The 23,784-nt window shown below is 44.5% G+C and overlaps 1 protein-coding gene across 3 annotated transcripts in view; it reads left to right on the top strand.

Annotated features, from left to right (window-relative positions):
* LOC139750447 (polypeptide N-acetylgalactosaminyltransferase 2-like) overlaps positions 1–23,784 on the top strand; it is a 380,066-nt gene that overhangs the window by 339,974 nt on the left and 16,308 nt on the right. For all 3 annotated transcript variants that reach the window (XM_071665276.1, XM_071665270.1, XM_071665260.1), the window contains 2 exons: positions 15,619–15,684; positions 19,568–19,689. In XM_071665276.1, coding sequence (XP_071521377.1) covers positions 15,619–15,684; positions 19,568–19,689 — 188 coding nt within the window. The remainder of the gene's footprint in view (positions 1–15,618; positions 15,685–19,567; positions 19,690–23,784) is intronic.

Here is a 23,784-nt window from a genome sequence, read left to right as displayed (position 1 = left end):
TTACACTCAATGTGTTCATCATGTCTGTAACGAGTATTGTATTATTAAGGCATAATGTTGTTATCACGTTACCTTTATCTTGCTGTTATCATCGTGTTATCAACATGTCTTGTGTGTCGTCGTGATCCTAACGTGAGCTTCGTCCCTACAGCGTGTTGAACCGGAGTCCTGAGCACCTGGTGAAGGAGATCATCCTCGTAGACGACTTCAGCGACGACCGTGAGTACCATGACACACACCTGTGGCCTCTGGCTCACACCTGTGGCCTCTGGCTCACACTTGTGGCCTCTGGCTTACACCTGTGGCCTCTGGCTTACACCTGCGGCCTTTGGCTTATACCTGTCCTATGGCTCACGCCTGTCCTCCAACTCGCACCTAGCCTCTAGCTCACGCCTGTCCTCTGGTTCACACCTGTCCTCTGGCTCACACCTGTCCTCTGGTTCACACCTGTCCTCTGGCTCACACCTGTCCTTTGGCTCATACCTGTCCTCTGGTTCACACCTGTCCTCTGGTACGCGCCTGTCCTGTGGCTCACACTTGTCGCTGGGTGACACAAACAAAGAAAATGCAGACGTGATGTACACAAGCTTTGGAAAAGCATATGACAGGTGTGACCCTGGTGTCATAGCACATAGAATACGAAGGCTAGGAATAACTGGATAACCTGGGAGATGAATGTACAACTTTCATGTACAATTTTCATTTCCCCTATACCCCTTGGGTATAGGGGAAATGAAAAATGGAAATCAAAAGCAACGCTGACAGAGACGCTATCACGAACCTGATGAATAATGTGAAAGGCCAATGAGTTGTTAATGTCCAACGACCCAACCTTCAGCCAACACAACAAAACAACGGTTGCCTCGTGCAGAAGGATGGCAGGCTGGATCCTGCGGACCTTCAAGACAAGGGAAGACAAACCAGCGATAATGTTATTCAAAGCGCTAAGTCTTTCACAAATTGAATAATGTTGCATTCTAACATCGCCCTATAAGGCGGGCGAAACTACGGATTTAGAAAGTTTTCAGAGACCTTTTACTGCCCATATTAATGCTGTAAAAACTAAATTACTGGAAACGACTGGAGCACAAATGGGAGACGGTATATCATTATCTACACCAGAAAATCCTAGAAGGTATAGTTCCCAACTTAGATTTGGAGATGACATCCTACTGGCACGGCATGCATGGAAGACTGGAAATTACTGCCTCTGAAATCCAAAGGTGCGTTACGCACAAAATGAGAGAACACCTTAAACATCCGGGGCTCAAGATTCTTCAACACGTTGCCATCTACCATCAGAAGCAGCCTGGGATGCATAGTGAAGATCAAGAGTGCACTGGGACAAGCACTTACAAATTGTACCAGACCAGCCAGGCTGTGGGGGCTATGTGGGCCTGAGGGCTGCGGCTCCCAACAGCTTGGTCGACCAACGACCCATTCCAACAGGCTGAGCCCAACCCAGGCTGTTAGGGTAGAAAATCCCAGAAGATTTCATTAAATATACACCTGATATTATCTGCTTCACACCTGTCCTCTGGCTCACACCTGTCCTCTGGCTCACACCTGTCCTCAGGCTCACGCCTGTCGTCTGGCTCATATGTGGCTCTCCTCCTCTCATGTGGCCCCTTCTGGATCCTCCGTGGCCTTCTGGCTCGTTTCTACATCTCGAGGATCATCGTGTGGCTCTCTGAGTGGCCCACCCTCCGAGGATCACCCTGTGTCGTTAACTCGTACGCTTGCCTCTCCCTCAACGGTCAGGCCAGACGAGGGTCTCTCTCTCTCTCTCTCTCTCTCTCTCTCTCTCTCTCTCTCTCTCTCTCTCTCTCTCTCTCTCTCTCTCTCTCTCTCTCTGCTAAAACCCCAGGTCCCTTTGTGGATTCATTTTGGCTTAAGTTTTCCCCTTTCTCCCCACTCCCAGCTCTGGCTTATATAAAGCTCCTTGGCTTACCTCCACCCTCCCTAGCTCACCGCCAACCTCCCTGGGCCACCAGCACCCTCCCTCTGCTACCACCATCACCCTCCCTAACTCACCTTCACTCCCTTAGCACACCTCTGTTCTCTGTGACTCGCTTTGACCCCCCCAACCCCGACCCTTCCCCGGCGTACCTCTCCACCCTTTCTAGCTCACCTCTACCCTCCCTGGCTCACCACCTCCCTCCCTCAGGGTGGAATCTCCCCTCCTCCCAGTATGATGCCTCTCGTCTCCCACCATTTTTCTGAACGTATTTTAGTCATTTTACCGGAATGGGAAATCCTGGCAAATTACCGGTATAATTACCCCTCCAGTCCGCTGCGTATTGCCCAGGGGATGTCGGGGAAATTACACCCACCTGTTGCGTGTAATGGGATGTTTACGTCAGCGCTTAGGGTGTACACTTTATATACAAACTCGGGAAGATAAGCATATTTAAAGTGAATATGATTTTTATATGTATATTTACGCTAATAGAACGTCGTCAAGGCAGTTAAATAGAAATTGCAAACGCGGTATAAAATTTTTTTTTTTCTCTCTCTCTTGAGGGTAAATTTTTTTGGATAATGATTGGGGGTTAACTTTTCTCTCGTGTTTTTTTAGTACTTTCGGATTGAGAACTTGAAGTTTTGGTGTACGGGTAAAATACGTATACTCACAAACTTTGTCATTTGGAGTTTCATAAAAGTTCTTATCCACAGAAGGGATGTTTGTGTAGCTGTTGATATTGATACTATCAGCTACAAAAGAATATATCATCAAAAGGAAACCGTAAATGAAATACAAAATACAGAAATTTACATCTCAAAGATGTCTGTGTGATGGATGTCCGTCAGCACAGTGTACGCTTGATGGCCTTCTCATGCCACTGTAATGAGAAGAGGTATCGGGGCTCAAGGTTTGGCCATGAGAGTGTTTAGTTATGACCCCCCTGCTTAGAAATGACCCTCAGGTGCCTGCCACTGATGAGACTACCCTTGCCCAAGTGGAGAACTTGAACAGGGCCTACCACTGCTGTCTGAGTTATGGAATTAACACTGTAGCTGGACCAAGTGTTGCGGTTATCATCCCTAAGTATTCGGGTATGTCTTGAAGTTTGGGTACAATGAGTTCCTCAGCAACCTTGAAGCTCTTATGTCGACATCAGTTGAGGTCTTGCCTCAAGTGGCGAGCTGCCTCAGCTGTGTGTGTGTGGAGCCACTACGGCCATCTTCCTCTCCCATCTGGTTACGGGGACGAGTCCTGGATCTATCGTCGTCTGGACCCTGAGTTCAAGGTGGAACCGGTGCAGTGGAAGTACCATTTTTCTCCGACTTCGAAGAAGTCCTGAACGTATCTCACCGGCGGGCAAGATCATCGTTTTCTGAGGTGTTAAAAGGGGATTCTTGTGCTTGACTTAATGTCCCATTTCACAACGGTGATAGGTGGCTGTATAGTTGGACTGAGAAGAAAATTGCGTAGTGCCATCAAGGGAAAAGTAGCAGGTAACCTGCGCTGCTGTTACGTGACACTGCGCAGGTCCATAAGACCCGTGCTTTACACGCAGCTGCTGCTGCTGCTCGTGCCTGGGGTCTCGAGCAACACGACTCTCCCTACAGCCCAGACCTGCTGTCCTCAGGTGACTGTCATCTGTTTCGAAACTTGTAAGTCCCACGGTGGTTGCCGGGTTGTGGATGTTAAGGTGCTCAGAGGTTACTGAAGCGTGTGGAAGCCTTCTGTAAGACTGAAGTCCACCAACTTGAAGGACAGATGCCGTAAAGACACTGAGGTAAAAAAGGATTCTTATTGAAAATTAATTAACGATTCTGTCTGCCCTTTTTTTTTATCTTATACCTCGTTTGCTTTTTTTTTCTTACTGCCTTTCCTGTGTACTAATGTTTCATTGAGTGATTTCGTGTCTTGTCTTTCAGATCAAACTAGAAACACTGCTAAGGAATTATGTATATATCCTTGATATCATATGTGCTCAAGCATTCTGAGTCTGAAGACAACGACCACAAGAAATGGATTATATGTTAGAAGAGTCACACAGTTGTGACAAGTCAAAAAAGAAAAAAAAGATTTGATTTATATAGCCTAGTTGAAACAACATAGTTCATTTAGAAAGTGAGCTGCTGCGGTAACTAAAGTCAGGTTTAGGTTATGTAAGGTTATCCTGGGTCCAGGTAGGCTTCCTTCTGTGTTATATATATATATATATATATATATATATATATATATATATATATATATATATATATAGAGAGAGAGAGAGAGAGAGAGAGAGAGAGAGAGAGAGAGAGAGAGAGAGAGAGAGAGAGAGAGAGAAGGTAGAGAGGAAGATGAGTGGTTCCAGGTGAGGATGGGTTGCCTCAGGGGTGTGTGATGTCACCATGGCTGTTAAATCTGTCTATGGATGGAGTGGTGAAGGAGCTGAGTGTAAGGGTCTTGGAGAGCGGGGCAGGTATGCAGTCTTCTGGGAGTAGGGAAAGCCTGGGAGGTGAGTCAGTTGTTGTTTGCTAATGTCAAGGTGCTGTTGGTAGATGCAAGTGATAAACTACAGGTGTTTAAGTTTGGGAGAGTGTGTGAAAGGAGAAAGTTGAGAGTGAATGCGAATAAAAGTAAGGTTATTAGGTTTAGCAGTGAAGACGAACAGGTTCCTTGAAGTGTTACTTTGAATGAAGAGAAATTTGAGGGAGTGCAGTGTATTCAGATACCTAGGAATGGATATGGCAGCGAAAGGAACCATTCAAGCAGAAGTGAACCATAAATTGGGTGATGGAGGCAAAAGGTACAAGGGAGCATTGACGAACGTGTAGAGAGGTCACCGTCTTTCAGGGCGCAAAGACAGTCATGTTTCATGGTATAGTAGTTCCGTCGGTGCTATATGGATGCGAGGCACGGGCCTGAGGCAAAAATTTAAATAAGAAGGTGGCTGTGTTGTAAATGAAATGTTTGGCGACAATATGTGGCGTAAGGAGGGTCGATCGACTAAGAAATGCTAGGGTAAGAGGGAATATGGTAGTAAGAAGGGATATATGTGAGAGAGCTGAAGATTGTTTGTTGATTTGTTATGGACGTACGTAAAAGATGACTGTGAGAAGGTATACAGGTCAGGGGTGGATGGAAAAACAAGAGGGTGAACTAAAGAGTAGGCGGACGAATGGAGTGAAACATGCTTTGAGTTTCCGGGGCCTGAACGTGCAGGAGGGTGCGAGGCGTACAAGGGATAAAGTGATGTGGATGACGTGCTGTTACTAGGTTGAATCAGGGCATATGAAGCGGTCGTTGAAACTACGAAAAGGTCTGTGGGGCCTGGTTATGGAGAGGGTCTCTGGATTTAGTGATTTTTACATGACAGCTGGAAAGTGGTTGTGAACGAAAGGGGCCATTTTTTTTTTCATCTGTTCCTAGCGCTACCGGACTCCACCTACTCGAGGTTACACCACAAGTGAACAGTCTTTTCGGCGAGGCTATCTATATCACCAGGAGTACCGTCTCGTCAAAGAACTTCACACTCCAATAAAGTCTGCATTTCCCTGCTACCTGGATGTAGCGCAGCCTTGGGCTGCAGGAGCCTTTAGGAAGGTCACGGGGAGCAACCGGAAACCATCACATTATTAGGCAAAGGCTGGCTGGGAGGTGAGGTAAGGTGAAATGGTGAAGCAGTGAAAAACGTGGACATCACGTAATGTCCAGAGGGTCTGGAGCGACTGTGCCAAGGGAATTTGCATGTTTGACGATGCTGGTCTATCACACTGGGGAAAATGTAAATTTCAACACCACGGGATAAAAAAAAAGAAGATAATGTCAGGACCTGCTTTAGGAAGGCAGGTGCCCGTGTGGGGAAAGGGATGCAGGTTTTTACCACCCGGAAATATGTAAATCATCGTTAAAGGTAAGGTGTTGCATGGAGGAGTCATGCGTGGAACAATGTATATCACAGACAGTGAATGAGACATACACCTAGAGACGACGATCACAGTACACATCCCTCTTGGGCACGCCATGAGACTCAGTCACGGGTGTCAAACAGAGGCAGGGGAGAACTGACATAAGAAGAAATGACAGTGGCTTCCTTCTACAGAATGGTAGAGGAACTGGAAGCACCCTGCAAGGCTCAACAGAATTGGATATATCAACTCCCCCTAAACTTAAAGACGAGACTTTGCAACGTCTTTCAAATACAGGACCCAGATCGCACAAAACGACTCGATTCCACTTTTTACATGGCTTGATGACTGGGCCAAATGCAGTGTTGGAGCCCAACTCAGAAACACACATAAAAGACCCGATGAATAATGAGGTCTGCATCCCACATTACCACCTGTAATGTGGGATCAACTGGACTTGAAGAACTTGTTGAAGGGTTGGACTCTATGTAGAAGATTCTCATACATCAAATGAGCTCCTGCATTCCTCTATTGTTGCGGCAGAAGCGCTTGTTGTCAAGGTTGAGGAGCATTACCAGCTGTCAGATGCAAAGCCACATGAATTCACCAGGTGAATAATGTGTTTGATCACGCCTTGACCTCTTCGGAAACCCAGTCCCAAATATAATCTCAGGAGACTTCAACCTACCTACCACATCTAGAACGTTAACAGGAAAGGTACAGCACTGTAGCGGATATTACCATTACAAGCAGTTCAGACGAACAACTGGACTGGTTTTTTATGCGTGACAAGTGAGCCAACAGATAACAAAACCATCCGGAAGAAATAACGCTTCACCTCTAGTCTGTACAGATAGCGTGGATCTACTCATCTGTGTCACCACCACCTCACTCACCCTGGGATCTGATCTCACATTCTAAACGACGTAAAAACAACTGTGGATGCTGAACCCACTAGTGTGAGGCGCGCGCAACCAGCGAATTCGGTTTCACTAGTAAACAGGGAAGGTGTGAGGATGTTATCAGCGGGATGCGTGCCACACAATGGGTAACATTGTTCGATACCAGAAGACCAGAGGAGTGTGTTAGATCCTAGACCACAAGCACTGCAGGCGTGCAACACACACACACACACACACACACACACACACACACACACACACCAGTGAGAGGAAAGCACAGAATATCAAGAGTAGGACCGGAAAGACGAGTCCAACAAGAAAACGAACTGCAGAACTTAAAAGAAAAAGCTCACTGATCGAAAGCAAGAATACCTGAAAAGTGACTTTCTGGCCATAGACCAGAAGGTACATTTACGGATGGCTGCCAGTAGATGAGATATTGATAAAAAGCAGTATGAATAGGTGTTCACTGTACAGGAAAACCTCCTGAAGAGTATCGAACCAACCGACCCCATCCAAAACAGTAATCGGTCCTGTGTTACACAGATCTCATGTCTCATCACAGGACTTCGAGAGGGCCATTGGGAACGTGCCCATGTTGCGCTCTGCCCTAAGAACCTGAAACTGTCGTTGAAAAGAAATGCAGAACACCTTTAGTGCGAGCACTAAATACCCTCTTGAGAGTTTAGCTAGATTCTAGCATCATTCCCAAGTGTTTGAAACTGACTCGCATCGCCCCACTCCCCAAAGGCAGTAGCAAAGCAGTCTCCCGAAAAAAAACTATGGACTAATAACACTGACATCACACATTGTTCAAATCTTGGAGAGAGTGAAGGTACAAACTCAGACCAGCATGGTTTCAGGGAGGGGAGATCTTGCCTCTCTCTCTCTCTCTCTCTCTCTCTCTCTCTCTCTCTCTCTCTCTCTCTCTCTCTCTCTCTCTCTCTCTCTCTCTCTCTCTCTCTCAGTTGCTTGATCATTATGGTAATTTTGTAGAGGCACTGGTGAACAAACATATTGTTAACGTAATGCATACAGACTGTACAGAAGCAATTGATGAATGTTTACTTGGCGTCGTATCACGAAAAATGCCTAAGATCGGAAAAAACTGTAAAAAAAAATAGATGATAAACATTTTTTATTATTATTATTACCAACAGACATAGGACATATTTGTACGTAACGCCATCTTTATTACTTCCACAGTGAAAAACCTCAGTCCCTCAAGGAACTGCTCTTGCACCCCTCCTGTTCCTCATTCTTGTATCTACCACTGACGCTAACACGAGCCACGGTTTCATGTCATCCTTGGCAAGTCCTGGAATAAATATGAATGAATCAAAAGCAATACAGAATACCAGACAGAAGCAGGCACTGTAATATCTCAACCGAACTGCATGAAAGACTTCGGAGTTATGATGTCTGATGACCAAACCTTCAGCGAACACATCAAGGCAACAGCTGTTTCTCCTGCGGATGGATGATTGGGTGGATCCTGCAGAGTTTAAAAAAAAAAGCCAATGATGATACTCTAAGACATTCTATATCCCACGAATGGAATACTGCTGTGCTGTAACCACCTAACAAGGTTGGCGAAACTGCTGAATTAAAAAGATGTTCAGTAATCTTCCATGGCCCATATTGACGTGCGAAAAGATCCGGATTACTTGCAACGACTCGGATCACTATGGCTGTACTTTCTGCAGCGCAGACGGAAGAGATAATATCAACACCAACATTGAGATAATCCTGGAAGGCGTGGTTCCCAACTTACGCTTGGATATAATTACCTACACAGTTTGCTAAATATTTCCCTTTTTTATAAATATACTTGAAAGTTATTCTGATATTTGACGTAAGACAGTTTAGTGTCAATTGTTCTGCTTATGTGGAACTCGGGCTACAGGCTAGGGATGAGGTTGACCCTCAAATCCCTCACACACAATATCTTGAGGCTTGTTTTATGTGTGTGTGTGTGTGTGTGTGTGTGTGTGTGTGTGTGGAGTAACATGATCTGTTGTTTACGTTCGCTGCTGGTCAAGGGCGCAGTACGAGGGGTGAGACAGAGCAGAGCACCAGTAGTAATTAGCACATGATGAGGCGGCTGGCGGAAGTTATGAGTGGTAATGAGCCGAGCCAGACGGCGACGCCCTCACTGTGTGTGTGTGTGACGCGGCTGAAGGCAGAGGGCTGCTGGGGAGAGAGGGCGCTGGCAGGGTAGAGGGCTGCTGAGGGAGAGGGCAGAGGGCTGCTGGGAGAGAGGGCTGCTGGAGAGAGAGGGCTGCTGGGGAGAGAGAGCTGGCAGGGCAGAGGGCTGCTGGGGAGAGAGGGCTGGCAGGGTAGAGGGCTGCTGGGAGAGGGCTGCAGGGAGAGAGGGCTGGCAGGACAGAGGGCTGCAGGGGGAGAGGGCTGGCAGGGCAGAGGGCTGCTGGGGAGAGGGCTGGCGTGAGGACAGGAGGCAGGAGTTAAAGGTTGATAGAGAAGGAGAAGTGGGTGAGGTGAGGTTTGTATGGCAGTGTCAGTGATGAGGGGAGTGGCGGGACGTGGTGGAGAGAGAGAGAGAGAGAGAGAGAGAGAGAGAGAGAGAGAGAGAGAGAGAGAGAGAGAGAGAGAGAGAAGAGAGAGAGCACACCCCGTCGACACCTCCAGCAGGACGCATCAACGGGTCGTGAGCACAACGAACTGACCCCTTGCGCACGACGGTAATGACCCCTGGGTCAGGCGAGAGGCCGGGTCGTCTTCATACCCAGGGATATCAGACTTTCGTGCTCGAAGGGTCGTACTGTCGTGCCCCGTGGTCTTACCGCCGTGCTCGAGGGTCGTACTGTCGTGCCCCCGTGGTCTTACCGCCGTGCTCAACGGACCAAAGCAGTGCGGGAGAGTGGACTTAACGGTAGGCTGTCTTAAGGAAGATGGGTAGCTCCTTACCCATGGGGGTCACAGGTGAAGATACAGGATGGGTAGCATCACGAAGAAATAGGGACAGTGGGAGAAAGTAGTCAGACGAGGCAGCAGCAGCAGCAGTGTACAACAGACGAGTACAATGTTCCTTGAGTCGCCGCAGTATCGTACGTCTGGCCCCCGCTGTTGCTGCTGCCGCTCTTGCTGCCGGGCGTGAAAGAAATTTTTCGTACCGCAACTTTTTTCTTTTTTTTTTTTTCTCATAGTAAACTTCTAGTGATGGTCTTATCACTTTGTTCTTCTTGTTGTCGATTCATCGCCAGGTTCAAGGCAGACAGGAGGCCATCTCTGTCAACAGCCCGTGCTCAGGGTGCATGGCGAAACGGTTCGAGCCCCGCATGTCCTCATTATGAGACGGACGAGTTTACCTGTTCTTGTTGACTCTCATAACACCCGACGCTCATATTACTTAACACTTTACCTCTGGACTACGAGGAGCGCACCCGGCCCAGAGCCAGGCGTGATCTGGACTCGCTACCCGTTGAGACTCTCTCTCTCTCTCTCTCTCTCTCTCTCTCTCTCTCTCTCTCTCTCTCTCTCTCTCTCTCTCTCTCTCTCTCTCTCTCTCTCCCCCAGCGTGGAGATTTCTGTCATCTGTGGCTAGGCTGTTACTAGCATCGCACTCGGTCGTCTCTAGCACCCACCCGTCCCTGTCCTTCTCTTTCACGTGTTACAACATCGCTACCCCCAGCTTCAGCGAGGTAGCGCCAGGAAAACAGACAAAAAAGGCCACATTCGTTCACACTCAGTCTCTAGCTGTCATGTGTAATGCACCGAAACCACAGCTCCCTATCCACATCCAGGCCCCCACAGTTAGTATACAAACAGCTGTGTAGGAGGCGATGGTGGGGCAGCTCGGGGTACGTTTTGGACGGGGTCAAGACCGAGTGTGGTACATTCCCTGAGGTGAGAGTTACCAGGTAGTGATGGTCAGCGTGCAGGGGGGCGGCGGGTCGGTCACACGGGCATCAACCCTTATGGTGGTGCCTCCCTCCGTCACACACACACACACACACACACACACACACACACACACACCCTGACCCTACCCCGGGTGTGTGGAGTACCCGGCCATCCTCACCCTCACCTCCAGGTTGCTTTCTAAAGGAAGTTAAGCAGGAGGAGGAGGAGGAGGAGGAGGAGGTCGTCCTCTTTAGAGGGAGTGGAGGAGGAGGAGGAGGAGGTCGTCCTCTTTAGATGGAGTAGAGGAGGTGAAGGTCGTCTCTGTAGAGGGAGTGGAGGAGGAAGAGGAGGAGGTCGTCCTCTTTAGAGGGAGTGGAGGAGGTGAAGGTCGTCTCTGTAGTGGAGTGGAGGAGGAGGAGGAGGAGGTCGTCCTCTTGAGAGAGAGTGGAGGAGGAGAAGTCGTCTTCTCTAGAGGGAGTGAAGGTGGAGGTCGTCCTCTTTGTCCCATTAACACTGTGGACACGTCCCGTCGCTGTGGGTCATGGGGGAGAGGGAGGTTGTCGTCCTCAGCCCCAACAGGCTGCTGCAGGGAGGCGAGCTATCTCAGAGGAACACTATTTGTTCATCACACACACACACACACACACACACACACACACACACACACACACACACACACACACACACACACACACATTCACGGGAGACGAGGAAGTATTTGAAAAGTTTTTCGTATCGTACACAGGGTCAAAACTAGCATATGCTTCTCAAGCTTGGTCACTGCAGCCTACAGAAGCACGAAGAACTCATAGAGAAGTTCCAGAGAAGGGCAACAAAGATAGTAGCTAAGCTACAGGGAACGGCTAAAGGCTTCAAATTGACCCACATTGGAAGAGAAAAGAGTGATGGGTGACTTGATCCCCCTCCACTCCACCAACCTGTACTTCCTCGTCCACCCACTAGTTTCCTCACCACCTCATCAACGGTCTATACCAAACAATCTGTCCATCATCAGGTTCTGGCTGGCTGAACTTAGAACTAAATGGCTGCTCTTCCTTTCGTACCTTCCATCCTCATATTCTATCGTTCTCCACCTGTGTAGTATCCCCCTCTCTGAACATACGAACGTTTATTACCTAATTTTCATTTTGTGTTCAAGATTTTTTTCCGTTTTTTTTTTTCCCCCGTATCTTTTTTCATTCCTCTGTTTACATTGTTTCCGATGATAGTTGAAGGGAACTGCTGCATCTCCTTTCCTCTCTTGTTCTCTCTGTTTCCTCCATCAATTTCCTTCCTGCAATATGACCTGCTGCAGCCTCCATGTTTCTTCCCTGCCTGCGCGCGCGCCGGTACGGTGCCCTCCCTGGCGGTCTCGTCTCCTGCTGGTGTTGTGGTGGTTCGTTGTTGGCGATGTCGTCACGCCACTCATTCTCATCCCTCACAGTTCGCTTCGTCCATCTCGCTCTGTTTTGGTGCACAAGTTTGCGAGTGCGACGCTTGAGCACGACGACGACACGACACACGACTCTTGATCCGGGCCTTAGACCTCGCTCATTAAGGGGTCAGGTCAAAGACCAGGCCATCATACTCCCATTGCTCGGACCGTAGCGCTCGAGGGCCTGAACCATTGGGGTCAGGGTGTAGTACGCGCTCACCACACCGTAAACGCTCAAGTGCTTCATTACCGAACACTCGAGCCAGTGTATGTCAAGGACTCTTCTCCTTCTGTGTTACTTGGCACTTTTCTCTGTATCTTGGAACCTGTCTGTGTTACATGCTGTGCGTGTGTGATACTTAATACTTGTCTCTGTTACTTAGAATCCGTGTGTGTTACGTGGGACCTGTTTGCGTTTTTTGGTACCGTTTTGTGTTTTTTTTTGTGTGTGTGGCATTTGTTACCTGTGTTACTTGGTATTTTTGTGTTACTAGGAATATGTGTGTTACTTGAACTTGTTTGTTTACTTAGAACGTCTGTATTACTTGGTATTCATGTGTTACTGGGAACCTGTGTGTTACTTAGCACCTGTGTGTGTTACTTGAAAGCTCTCTGTGTTACTTAGAACCAATATATGTTGTACCTTCATGTGTTTCTCAGTACCTGTGTGATGATGCATCTGCTTTCACTAGGTACCTATATGTGTCTCTTGATCCCTGTGTGTTTTGAGGTACCTTTGTGTGTGTGTGTGTGTGTGTGTGTGTGTGTGTGTTATTTAGTATTCTAATTGAGATACGTGGTAACAAAATTTGTTACTTGGTTGTGTGTTACTTATATCTGTGTTTCTTGATGTCTGTGTGTGTTACTTTGTACTCGAGTGTAGTAATTACCTGTTTGTGCTCTACAGGGAGGGAGTCTTACACTCGTGGGGGCCCCATCTCTTGAATATTCTCTGCTATCGTACAGCGTCTTAGATTTACGTATGCTGTCCGCATTAACAATGTCCTCAGTCATTCACCTACTACTCTTATTCTTTTTTATGTTGGAGACTCCAGCCACGGACAAAAGTCCACGTCAAGGCCGGGCCTTCATTCAACTATTGAGAGGATAATGAAACGGAAAAAGAAAAGACAAGGAAAGTATTTACGAATTTCTGAGGACGTGAAAGACCTGTCTTGAAATGTGCCAGGTTAAGAGGTATTAGGGAAGACATGAGAAGGTAGAGAGTTCCAAACATTCGACGTGTAGTGAAAAAGTTTTTATATATCTCTTTTTTTTTTTTTAAAAAAAGTTTCCTGCTTAATTTCATGTTGCGTCCTCTGGTTGCTTAATCCCGACATCTCTCGAGGACCTGTTCACTGTCTACGTCATCGATGTTTTAAAAACTTAAAGGTTGTGAATAGGTCACCCCTCCATCTTCTTTCTTCTAACCTGGGTAGATTCAAAGCCTCTAGCCTTTCCTTGTAACTCGCCTGTCTGAATTCTTGTTCCATCTTTTTTGCCCTCTGCTGGACCTTCTCTTTTATTCTTCGTGTTTCTTTGGTTGCGATGACCAATCCTGAGAAGCATATTCTAATTTTAGTCTTATGAAGGATATGAACAGCTTGCTAAATATTTCCTTTTAAGTATTCTCTTGTGGGACTCTGGCCACAGCTTTGGGACAATGTCTAATCCCTGGCCTTTCGTATACACACGGAATCTTGAAGCTAATTTCTTGCTAGATATTAATTATACTGAGGCCTTCTTTTGCTCTGATTTATCCTCAGTACTTTACATTTGTTCGGGGTTGAATTTCATCAACCATGCATCAGACCAACTGCTAAGTCTGTTTAGGTCCCCTTGTAAACTGATGCAATCCTCCTCGCTTTTCACTTCCCTCATGATCATTGCATCATCTGCAAACATGATCAGGCGGGATTCCATACTCCCAGGAAGTCATTAATGTAGATCAAGAAGAATAGTGGTCCCAGATCTGAACCCTGTGGCACTCCGCTGGTCACTTCAACCCATTTGGAAAAGTCCTTTCTGATATGCGTCCTTTGTTCCATCCCACTAAGATCATCTTCTATAGAACAAGGAGGTTTCCTCTTTATTCCTGCATGGTGGTACATCTTCATAATCAGTCTCCTGTGTGGTACAGTGTCAAATGCCTTCTGGCAGTCCACGCAGCCTTGCCTTTTGTCCAGGACTGAGCTCGCTTACTCGTAAAACTCTCAAGAGGTTAGTTACACACATGACCCCCTTTCATGCCAGTGCTAAGTGACTAGTGTCATCTATACTTTGGCCAGTGCACGTCTCGAAGCTTCTTGGCTCTATAACATCTTTTCTAAAACCCGTTCCTCTCTCCTTCGGAACATTCTGTCTGTATATGAAGCTTGTAGTGCCCGTGCCTATACTCCTTCACTTGGATTTCACAGAACCTCTCAACACTTCGCCCTGATTCCTGTGTGTGTGTGTGTGTATATATGAATGGGGTGGTGAGTAAACAGGGGAGAACTTCTGGGTTTTATTCTTCTAACGTTTCGACTAGTACAGAAGCTTTCCTCGGAGAAACTGGGTAAGATGCAAACATGCACGTCTATATATCCCTGCAAGTGAGTGCTGCCTCGCCGGACGCCGCTCCTCGTGCCTTATCCTCGGCCTGCCACGTTTCACATTCCTCTATCGTGCTCCCCTACTTATGCGATCGCCATTTTGGCCGCTGCTCCAGTCCAACGTATAAAATACTTCACGATTGTTTATCACTTCGTCCACGCTTAGGTATACATTGTCCACGACTTTTCTTTCTGGTTGCTCAGTCACTCCTGTACTATACTATACTATACTCGTCACTTGCATGAGGGATTGAGCAAGTAAGAAAAACCGTGGAAGTTGCTTACATATTCGCGATTGCAGTGATAAACAGGCGTGAGCTCCAGAGTTGCCAACTCAAAATTTCAGATGGCGCTGGATTCACTCCCGAAAAGCGCTAATAAAGCGCTAAACTTATTAAAATGATAGCGAAAAAAATGTTCTTCGAATTATTTCTCCTCATTGTTGTGCCATATTATTAATAACAGGCACGACTGGCTGCTTTAGCTAACACTAGAACACTCGCCATTATTCCAAGATCTGCTAATTACCAGTCGACAATCTCTTCGTCCTCGGTGTCCTTGGGTTGTTTGTGTTGGTCTATGTGAGGGTCCTAGTTGCGGTTACGATAACTCTTATGCTTTCAATGACGCCATGTTTTTTTCAGTATTTACTTTGGCAGTTTATAATCATAACAGCAGTTTCCATTTTTTCTTAGTCCACACATGATAGTATTGCATTTAAGGTTTTGGTAGTCTGTCTATTTCGAAGCTCTGGCTTCTCTATGTTCGAATGACTTTTAAAGATACGCTCTACATCAGCGTTGGAGTGAGGCAATGTCAGCACAAAGCCAACTTAGAGAGGTTACTGAAAGGATTTTCTTCTGTTCGATCCCCGGACGAGGCTATTTCAGCCCAGAGTACTGGGATGCCAGTGTTCTGCTTCCACAATACATATGATACATTCGTAGGTTAATAATTTTACTTGTTCTCCTTTCAGCCCAAGATGGTGCCGAGCTGGCCAAGATACAGAAGGTCAAGGTCATCAGGAATGATCAGAGAGAAGGTCAGTCTAGATTCTTTGTCACTCTAGATTCTAGGAACCGTATTAGCCTAGTAAGATTGACAACAGATGGTTCAGCTGTTCTCTGTAACTTGGGTTTGACTCTCAGGTATGCAGTGGTAAAATTGTTTTGACTAATTTACATGTTCCTCTACATGATTACAGAGATGCCCATGAGTCGAGTAGCAGTATCCTTAGGATCAGAAAGTAGGAGGCTTGACCCACCCTACGGCCTCACAGTGATTGGGCTGGGCCCTCGAACTGTAGGTAGCAGTTCGAGAGAGAGATAGGTTTTGTCCCATCGATGGTCCATTTGTACACAGACCGCCTTCTGTTCTCGATAGATTATAATTTCAGTTCTTGGATACACAGTGGCGAAATAAAGTTAGGAGGTGGTGCTGCTACTGGAATAAGGGCTTGACGATTGGGAAAAGTTGAATTTCAGTGTCTTAAGGGGATACTCTTAGTTTTCTGGAGTAACAAAGTCTCACCCCAACGTATCATAATAACCTCGTTTGTACACCCTAGAGGGGTAGAACAGAAGGGGGAAGCGTTGTCCAACTTCATCCATAGTTTTTTTTTTTTTTAAATAGATAAACACTGTAGGTATACATTTTTTTTTTTTTTTTTTTTTTTTTTTACTATTGTAGAGCCCCGCTGTCTCTAGGAAACACTGCGCTGGAGTTGCTTTGTGCCAGTGACCACCTACCAAGGGTGAGGCACTAAAGGCTAAAAATGGCACTGGAGTCCACCAGTTATGCTAGGGAGTACGAGGAACGAGTAACTGAGAGAGAGATCCCTCAGAATGGGATGACTGGTGAGAGTAAAATGAGGGAACCATAAAAGTTGTAGGTTGAATGTGCTGGTGATTGGGGAAACTTATCCTTGGGCTTCAAGGTGTATGGAGGGAAATGGAAATGGTTAACGCAAGTTGTGAGAGGTCGTGGAAGAAGGAGTGGTTTTGAACAGAAATGAACGAACTTTATCGGGGAAGAGGGAAAGAGGGATGTTCAGTTGTGCTATCCCTGAGGGTATGGGAGGGTGTAACAAAGCATGCATGGAATGAATCAAGAATAGCATAAGTGAAAGGAAAGATTGGAATTGTAAAGTGTACCCTTTTTTTATGTTGAAGGCTCCAGTCATGGACAAAAATCCACATCCAGGCTGGGCCTTTATTGAAATATAGAGAGGATTATGAAAGGGAAGAAGAAGAGACAAGGAAAATTACGAATTATGGAGGAAGTGAAAAACCTGTCTTTTTAAGTGTGTCAAATGTGTCAGATCGTAGTTATTGAAAAAGACTCGAGAAGGAAGAAAGTTCCAAAGCTTCGAGGTATGGAGAGAGAAACAGTTGTCAAACGCCACACAATAATTATGTTACACTGTAACCATCCGAGTCTTGCGTGGTCTGCCCAGTGGTGGGGGCACACAAGCAGCCAGCTCTCGGGTGCAAAAACCAAAGTAATACTTACAGAAGAGGGAAAGTGAACCAACATCTCGGCATAGGGCTAGAGGGTCAAGTTTGGAAGTTAGCTTGGAGAGTCAGACCGCTTTCGACTCAACTTTGTGAGGTAAGGATGCAGAGCTAGAACCACCTCTGATGTGAAAGCAGGACTTTATACAAGGACGAATCAATCCTTTGTATAAACAGAGCAACTGTTCAGAGATATAGAAGTTTCAGCATCAGTACAGGACACCCAGTTTCTTAGAGGCAGACTTAGCTATATCTGCAATGCAGGGTTTCCAAGAAAGAGTGGTTGTTACAATAATACCAAGAATGTCCATTGAGTTAAGAGATGGAATTACAGAACTGTCAAAGGAGAGACAAGAGTTGTGAGGAGCTTTTGATAGATGGGTTGAGACTGAGTGTTGGAGACATGAAACTGAACTAGATTTCTTCTATCCCACTGAGATATCGTGTCCTAGTCTGAGTTTATTAAGGAGGCTGTGTTAAGACGAGATGCAGATCATGCGAGAGAAGGAACAGAATTGAAGGAAGTGAATGGATGAAATGTTGAGTCGTCAGAGTATGAGCGCATTTGATTATTTGTGGAAGAGAGGAAATGGTTGAAGAAAAGGAGAAAACTTGTAGGGGACAGGACCTAACCTCGTGGGACATCGCTGTTGATGGAGAAGGGAGGGGAGAGGCTGATACATCAACACCCACAGATTGGCCAGAGAGGAAGCTAGATATTAAGGAGCAAAGTGAGGGAGGGAAACCAAAAGATGGAAGGGCTTGTGAATCCGAAGACTTTAGGGGGTAAGGATGAAATGAAGTATCTTTAGAGAAATTTGAATAACTGTATAAATGGATTTAAGAAGGAAAGAAAGGTGGTTGTAATGGGTGATATTAATGTAGAGGTGGGATGTGATGAAATTGGTGAGATAGTTGGTAAAGGGAGTGCGTGGAGTCAATGAAAATGGAAGTTATCTTCGGGAAGTCTCTGCTGAGAGGGATTTATTCCTTGCAAACACCTTTTATTTCAGCACAAGATGGTCCACAGATGAGAAATGACGGAAGAGAAGAGCAGAGAGGTTTGATTGATTATGTGGCAATAAATGAAAGGTTGGAAAAGGCAGTGCCAGATTTTTTTTTCTGAGACTAGACTTTTCCACAGTTCTCTTAGGGATGAGGATCAGGAAGAAGTGGAGTTATGGTGTAAGGAAGATAGAGTGCATTATGCTTTTGATATGCAATTTAGCATGGAAACAGAAGGTTGTGCCTGAGGATTGGGTGGAAGCTATTATTGTTCCTCTATTCAAAGGGAGAGGCACTAAGAGTGTGTGAAGCAATTGTAGGATAATGAGTCTATTAGTATACCAGGAAAGTGTAAGCAAGAGTGTTAATTGCTAGATGGAGGTGACTGAAGTAAACTGACGCCAATAGCTCTCTGCTACGTAAGTGTAGCTTGATTCCAATAGCGCCAATTGTTAAATGCATGTGTAAATATTTTGAGCATAATCAATTGATGATGAATTTTTCTGATATGGATGCTATGCATTTATGAACTTTTATTCTTATAACATTGTCAGTTGGTCAAAACAGATCAAGAAAAAAAAAAAAGATAGAATTTGGAATCAATTTATAATTTTTACTGTATTTTCCATGCTATAAACTTGTAAAATGCATTTTTATTGAACTGAAAATCATTAATATATTACTAATTATATCCCTGGTTTGGATAGTTTTTCTCTGTCTTATCATATGAATAAAAAAGATCATGAAATGGAAGTGAATATAAAATAGAGAACTTTAGGATTAGCTAGTGTAGTAGACAATGTTTTCCCAAACTAGGAATGGTTGAGTGAAAATTCTTAGAATAGCGTTTTCATTTTTTGTTTTTTTTTATGTACGTTCAGGATGACTGAATAATCAGTTATTTACCGAAAGGGTAAATCATGATAGTATGACCCTTGAATATGACAGTACACAAACATTATAACAACATTATAACACTAGGCTCAGGACAGATATCATACCAACATAACAAGAGGATCGCACAACCACACTCAAGGCTTGTACTGTTATGCTTTTAGGAGTTGATGGTGTATACATGCATGCCCTCTTATCTAATATTCATGATAAAAGCGTAACATAGAATGTCGATTGTAACTCATTTACAACAGAGGCTATCATTTCATAGTTATTTATCCATGTATAGGAAACTACCATCATTTTTTGTGGAGTTGAAATGTATGTTTGTCTTAATTAAGGCTCTTCTGTATCTCTTTGTATCTCAGTATTTTGTATTCATTATGAGGACATGATATTTTGTATTCATTATGAGAACATAAGAGATACAGGTTGTAAACGGGACCACAGGAAACAGTAATTATGGCAGATAATATTGAATAAACTTTTTATTTAGATTATCTTTCTCCGTAGGTTTAATGCGATCTCGTGTAAGAGGCTCTGATGCGGCCACAGCCCCAATTCTCACATTCTTGGATTCCCATTGTGAGTGTAACCAACATTGGCTGGAACCAATGCTGGAGAGAGTGGCTGAGGTGAGTTAGCCCCCTTTGGTTATAATGAACAATCATACAAGATAAAACCATGATATCTCTCTCTCTCTCTCTCTCTCTCTCTCTCTCTCTCTCTCTCTCTCTCTCTCTCTCTCTCTCTCTCTCTCTCTCCAATGATTATAGCAGGCAAAGGTAGATGCAGGACCTTTTGAAAGGTTGGGGATCTAAATTTGGATTACCATGTATATCAGCACCACTTATCTTGTGCTCATCAGGCACAAACCAGATCTATTTTGGTAAGGAAAAGAAAATATCCATTGATGTATAATATTTGCAAAGCCAGGTTCCAAGATAAAGAGGGTGATAGATTCGGTTCCTTGAGAGTAAGAGAAAAGGATTCGTACCGAACACACATGGTTGCGAATGGATTGTCGCTGACGCAGGAGGTGGCGGATGTAGTGTCCTGTAGGACCGGGTGGCGCCGGAATGGATGAAGGCAAGCAGTTATGAATATGTACATGTTTATATATGTCTGTGTATGTATATGTTGATATATTCCTATGAATCCACGGAGAAAATGAAACAAGTTCCCAAGTGCACTTTCGTGTAATAATCACATCGTCTCTTCGATGTATATCAACTGACTTATATTTCTCTCTTGTGTCTTCCCTGATGATGTGATTATTACACGAAAGTGCACTTGGGAACTTTTCGTGTTTCATTTTCCCCGTGGACTCATAGGAATATCTTGATCACGCGCAAAATTGTGATCCTTTCCAATATATATACGTGTATGTGTTTGTGTGATATTTGTTTATATGAGTGGATGGATCGTTCTTCTTGTTTTCTGGCGCTACCTCGGCGATTAAGTGTGTGTGTATATATATATATATATATATATATATATATATATATATATATATATATTTTTTTTTTTTTTTCGCTGTCTCCCGCATTTGCGAGGTAGCGCAAGGAAACAGACGAAAGAAATGGCCCAACCCACCCCCATACACATGTATATACATACGTCCACACACGCAAATATACATACCTACACAGCTTTCCATGGTTTACCCCAGACGCTTCACATGCCTTGATTCAATCCACTGACAGCACGTCAACCCCGGTATACCACATCGCTCCAATTCACTCTATTCCTTGCCCTCCTTTCACCCTCCTGCATGTTCAGGCCCCGATCACACAAAATCTTTTTCACTCCATCTTTCCACCTCCAATTTGGTCTCCCACTTCTCGTTCCCTCCACCTCCGACACATATATCCTCTTGGTCAATCTTTCCTCACTCATTCTCTCCATGTGCCCAAACTGTTTCAAAACACCCTCTTCTGCTCTCTCAACCACGCTCTTTTTATTTCCACACATCTCTCTTACCCTTACATTACTTACTCGATCAAACCACCTCACACCACACATTGTCCTCAAACATCTCATTTCCAGCACATCCACCCTCCTGCGCACAACTCTATCCATAGCCCACGCCTCGCAACCATACAACATTGTTGGAACCACTATTCCTTCAAACATACCCATTTTTGCTTTCCGAGATAATGTTCTCGACTTCCACACATTCTTCATATATATATATATATATATATATATATATATATATATATATATATATATATATATATATATATTTTTTTTTTTTTTTTTTTTTTTTTTTTTTTTGCACGCGTGCGGAGGGAAGGGGGATGTAATTTCATGGGTGGCGGGTTGGCGACGGAATAGATGAAGGCAGCAAGTATGAATATGTACATGTGTATATATGTATATGTCTGTGTATGTACATGTATGTATACTTTGAAATGTATAGGTATGTATATGTGCGTGTGTGGGCATTTATGTATATGCACGTGTATGTTGGTGGGTTGGGCCATTTGAGTTTGTTGAGTGTAACCTAAGTTATATGGGAGAGTGGTGATGGAGAAGGTGATGTCATATACAGAGTATCAGATCAGAAGGGAACGATGTGGTTCTAGGAGTCATAACACATGTATAGATTACATATTTGCTTTGAGGAATGTGTGTGGGAAATACTCATAGGAACAGAAGGATCTGAATTTGTCACTTATGGATCTGTAGAAAAGCACATGATAAGGATTATAGATAATCACTGGAAAGTGCTACAAACATTTGGCATGGGAGGAAAGCTGTTGGAAGCAGAGGAATTTTTATTGAAGGAGTAATGTTCGTGTATGAGTGGGTAAAGAAGAGATTGGTTCCAGGTGAAGATGGGTCTGTAGCAGTGGTGTATGATGTCACCATAGCTGTTTAATCTATTTATGGATGAGGGGGATGAGAGAGGTGAATTCAAGGGTCTTGGAGAAGGATAAGTTGTGCACTCTGTTAGGGATGGGGTGGAAGAGGTGGCATTTCCTGCTGTTTCCAGTTGTAGGGAAATGTAGACTGTTTTGGAGTGAGAAGTTCTTTGATAAGACTGTACTCCTAGTGATACAGTCTCCCTAAAGAGAACTTTTAATTTGTGCTGTAACCTCCTGCAGGTGTATTGCAGTAGCTCCCCAACCATTTTGGGCATCATGTACAACAAGATTCATTCCCCACATCAGTAATGTCAACACGAAGATAATACACAAATTAAGTACACTCAGAACACTAACTGGTTAGAGGTTTGGGCAAGAAAAATTATCCTTTAACTTTCTATGTTAGTAATTCATCTGCTCCTCTAAACTATGCCTTACCTACATGGTCATCTGCCATCTCAAAAGCAAATATAACAGGTGCAAACCACCCAAAACAGTGCACTCAGAACATTCTCTGGTTGCATATCAACCACAGACTCTCTACACCTACATAGTGAAACAGAAACCCCTCCCACTACAATCCTACCTCAACATTCTTGGCACTCCCTTTTTTGTGGCAGTACTAGACCCCTTCCCCCCAAACCACTCCATAACTAGCTACTAACCCCAAATAGAAATAAAAAGCTAACTTCATTAACCTCTACGTACAGATCCCCCACCCCCTACAAATATGACACTTACAAAACATACACACTAGGATAACCCAACAAGCATTAAACAATTGACCTCCCTGCTCAGTCTTAAACTTCATCCCAACAGACATACCCTCATTAGAGGCAAGACTTCCTAATCAAACATGAGTCACACTCTTCAGCTTACCTTCAGGACATCACCTATCACTACAACACTATGAACACTAATTCAACATAACCCAAGATCCTTTGTGCCCATGATAAAGCTACGACCATGAAGACTTCCAGTACATACTTCTCAATTGCCCTGCAGTCTCCACACGTAGTTACACACAAATCTCTACAATTTATGACCTGTGATCCTGACTAGTGGACGTGGGTGACTTCCTGTGTAGGAAGTAAATGTGAATATATGTATATACTGTAGAAAGTATGAGGATCTTATGCGATAATGTGCCTGTTCCCACGGTATTGCAATACATCAATGTGAATCCCTAATTTTCCTGTTCAGATAAGGTCAAATTGGAGAATGCTGGGAATGGATAACCAATACAATGTACTTGGAATTCAGGGTTTGAACAAAGAACGCAGTTGTGATAAAGAAATATGGTGCATGAAGTTGTTGGAAAGTCATATAGATGGAAGTCTGTTAAGATGGTATGGCTGTTGAGATGTATGGCAGATGATAGGTTTGTGAGGAAAAGTGGCAGTACAGTTAAAGGTGCAAGAAGAGAACTGAAAAAGAAGTGAACAGATGTATAGATGAAATGCTTAGGGCTAGAGGCATTTCAGGTGAGCCTTCCAGGGGAATGACTATTCATTATCTTCACTTGAAGCATTTTATATAGATTTGTATTGTATGGGGAGGAGAAAATTTTGCACTCATGGGGCCCCATCTCTTAAACATTCTGTGAATCCATACTTTATAGATTTATATATGCTGTCTGCATAAACCATGTTCTCATTCATTCTGTTCCATTCATCCTCCATTCTTATACTATAAAAGTTCTGCTTTACATCTTTTTTTAATGAGTTTCTTGCTTATTTCATGTTTTTGTCCTCTTGTTAGTTTTTCCTTACATCTCTTGAGGAACTGTTCACTGATCAGTTTTGAAAGCTTAAGGGTTGTGATCAAGTCTCTCTTCCAAGGTTTGGCAAAATTAAA

Source organism: Panulirus ornatus, chromosome 1 (assembly GCF_036320965.1).
Source record: "Panulirus ornatus isolate Po-2019 chromosome 1, ASM3632096v1, whole genome shotgun sequence".
Classification (NCBI taxonomy): Eukaryota; Metazoa; Arthropoda; class Malacostraca; order Decapoda; family Palinuridae; genus Panulirus; species Panulirus ornatus.
This window is presented reverse-complemented; position numbering and strand designations above follow the sequence as displayed.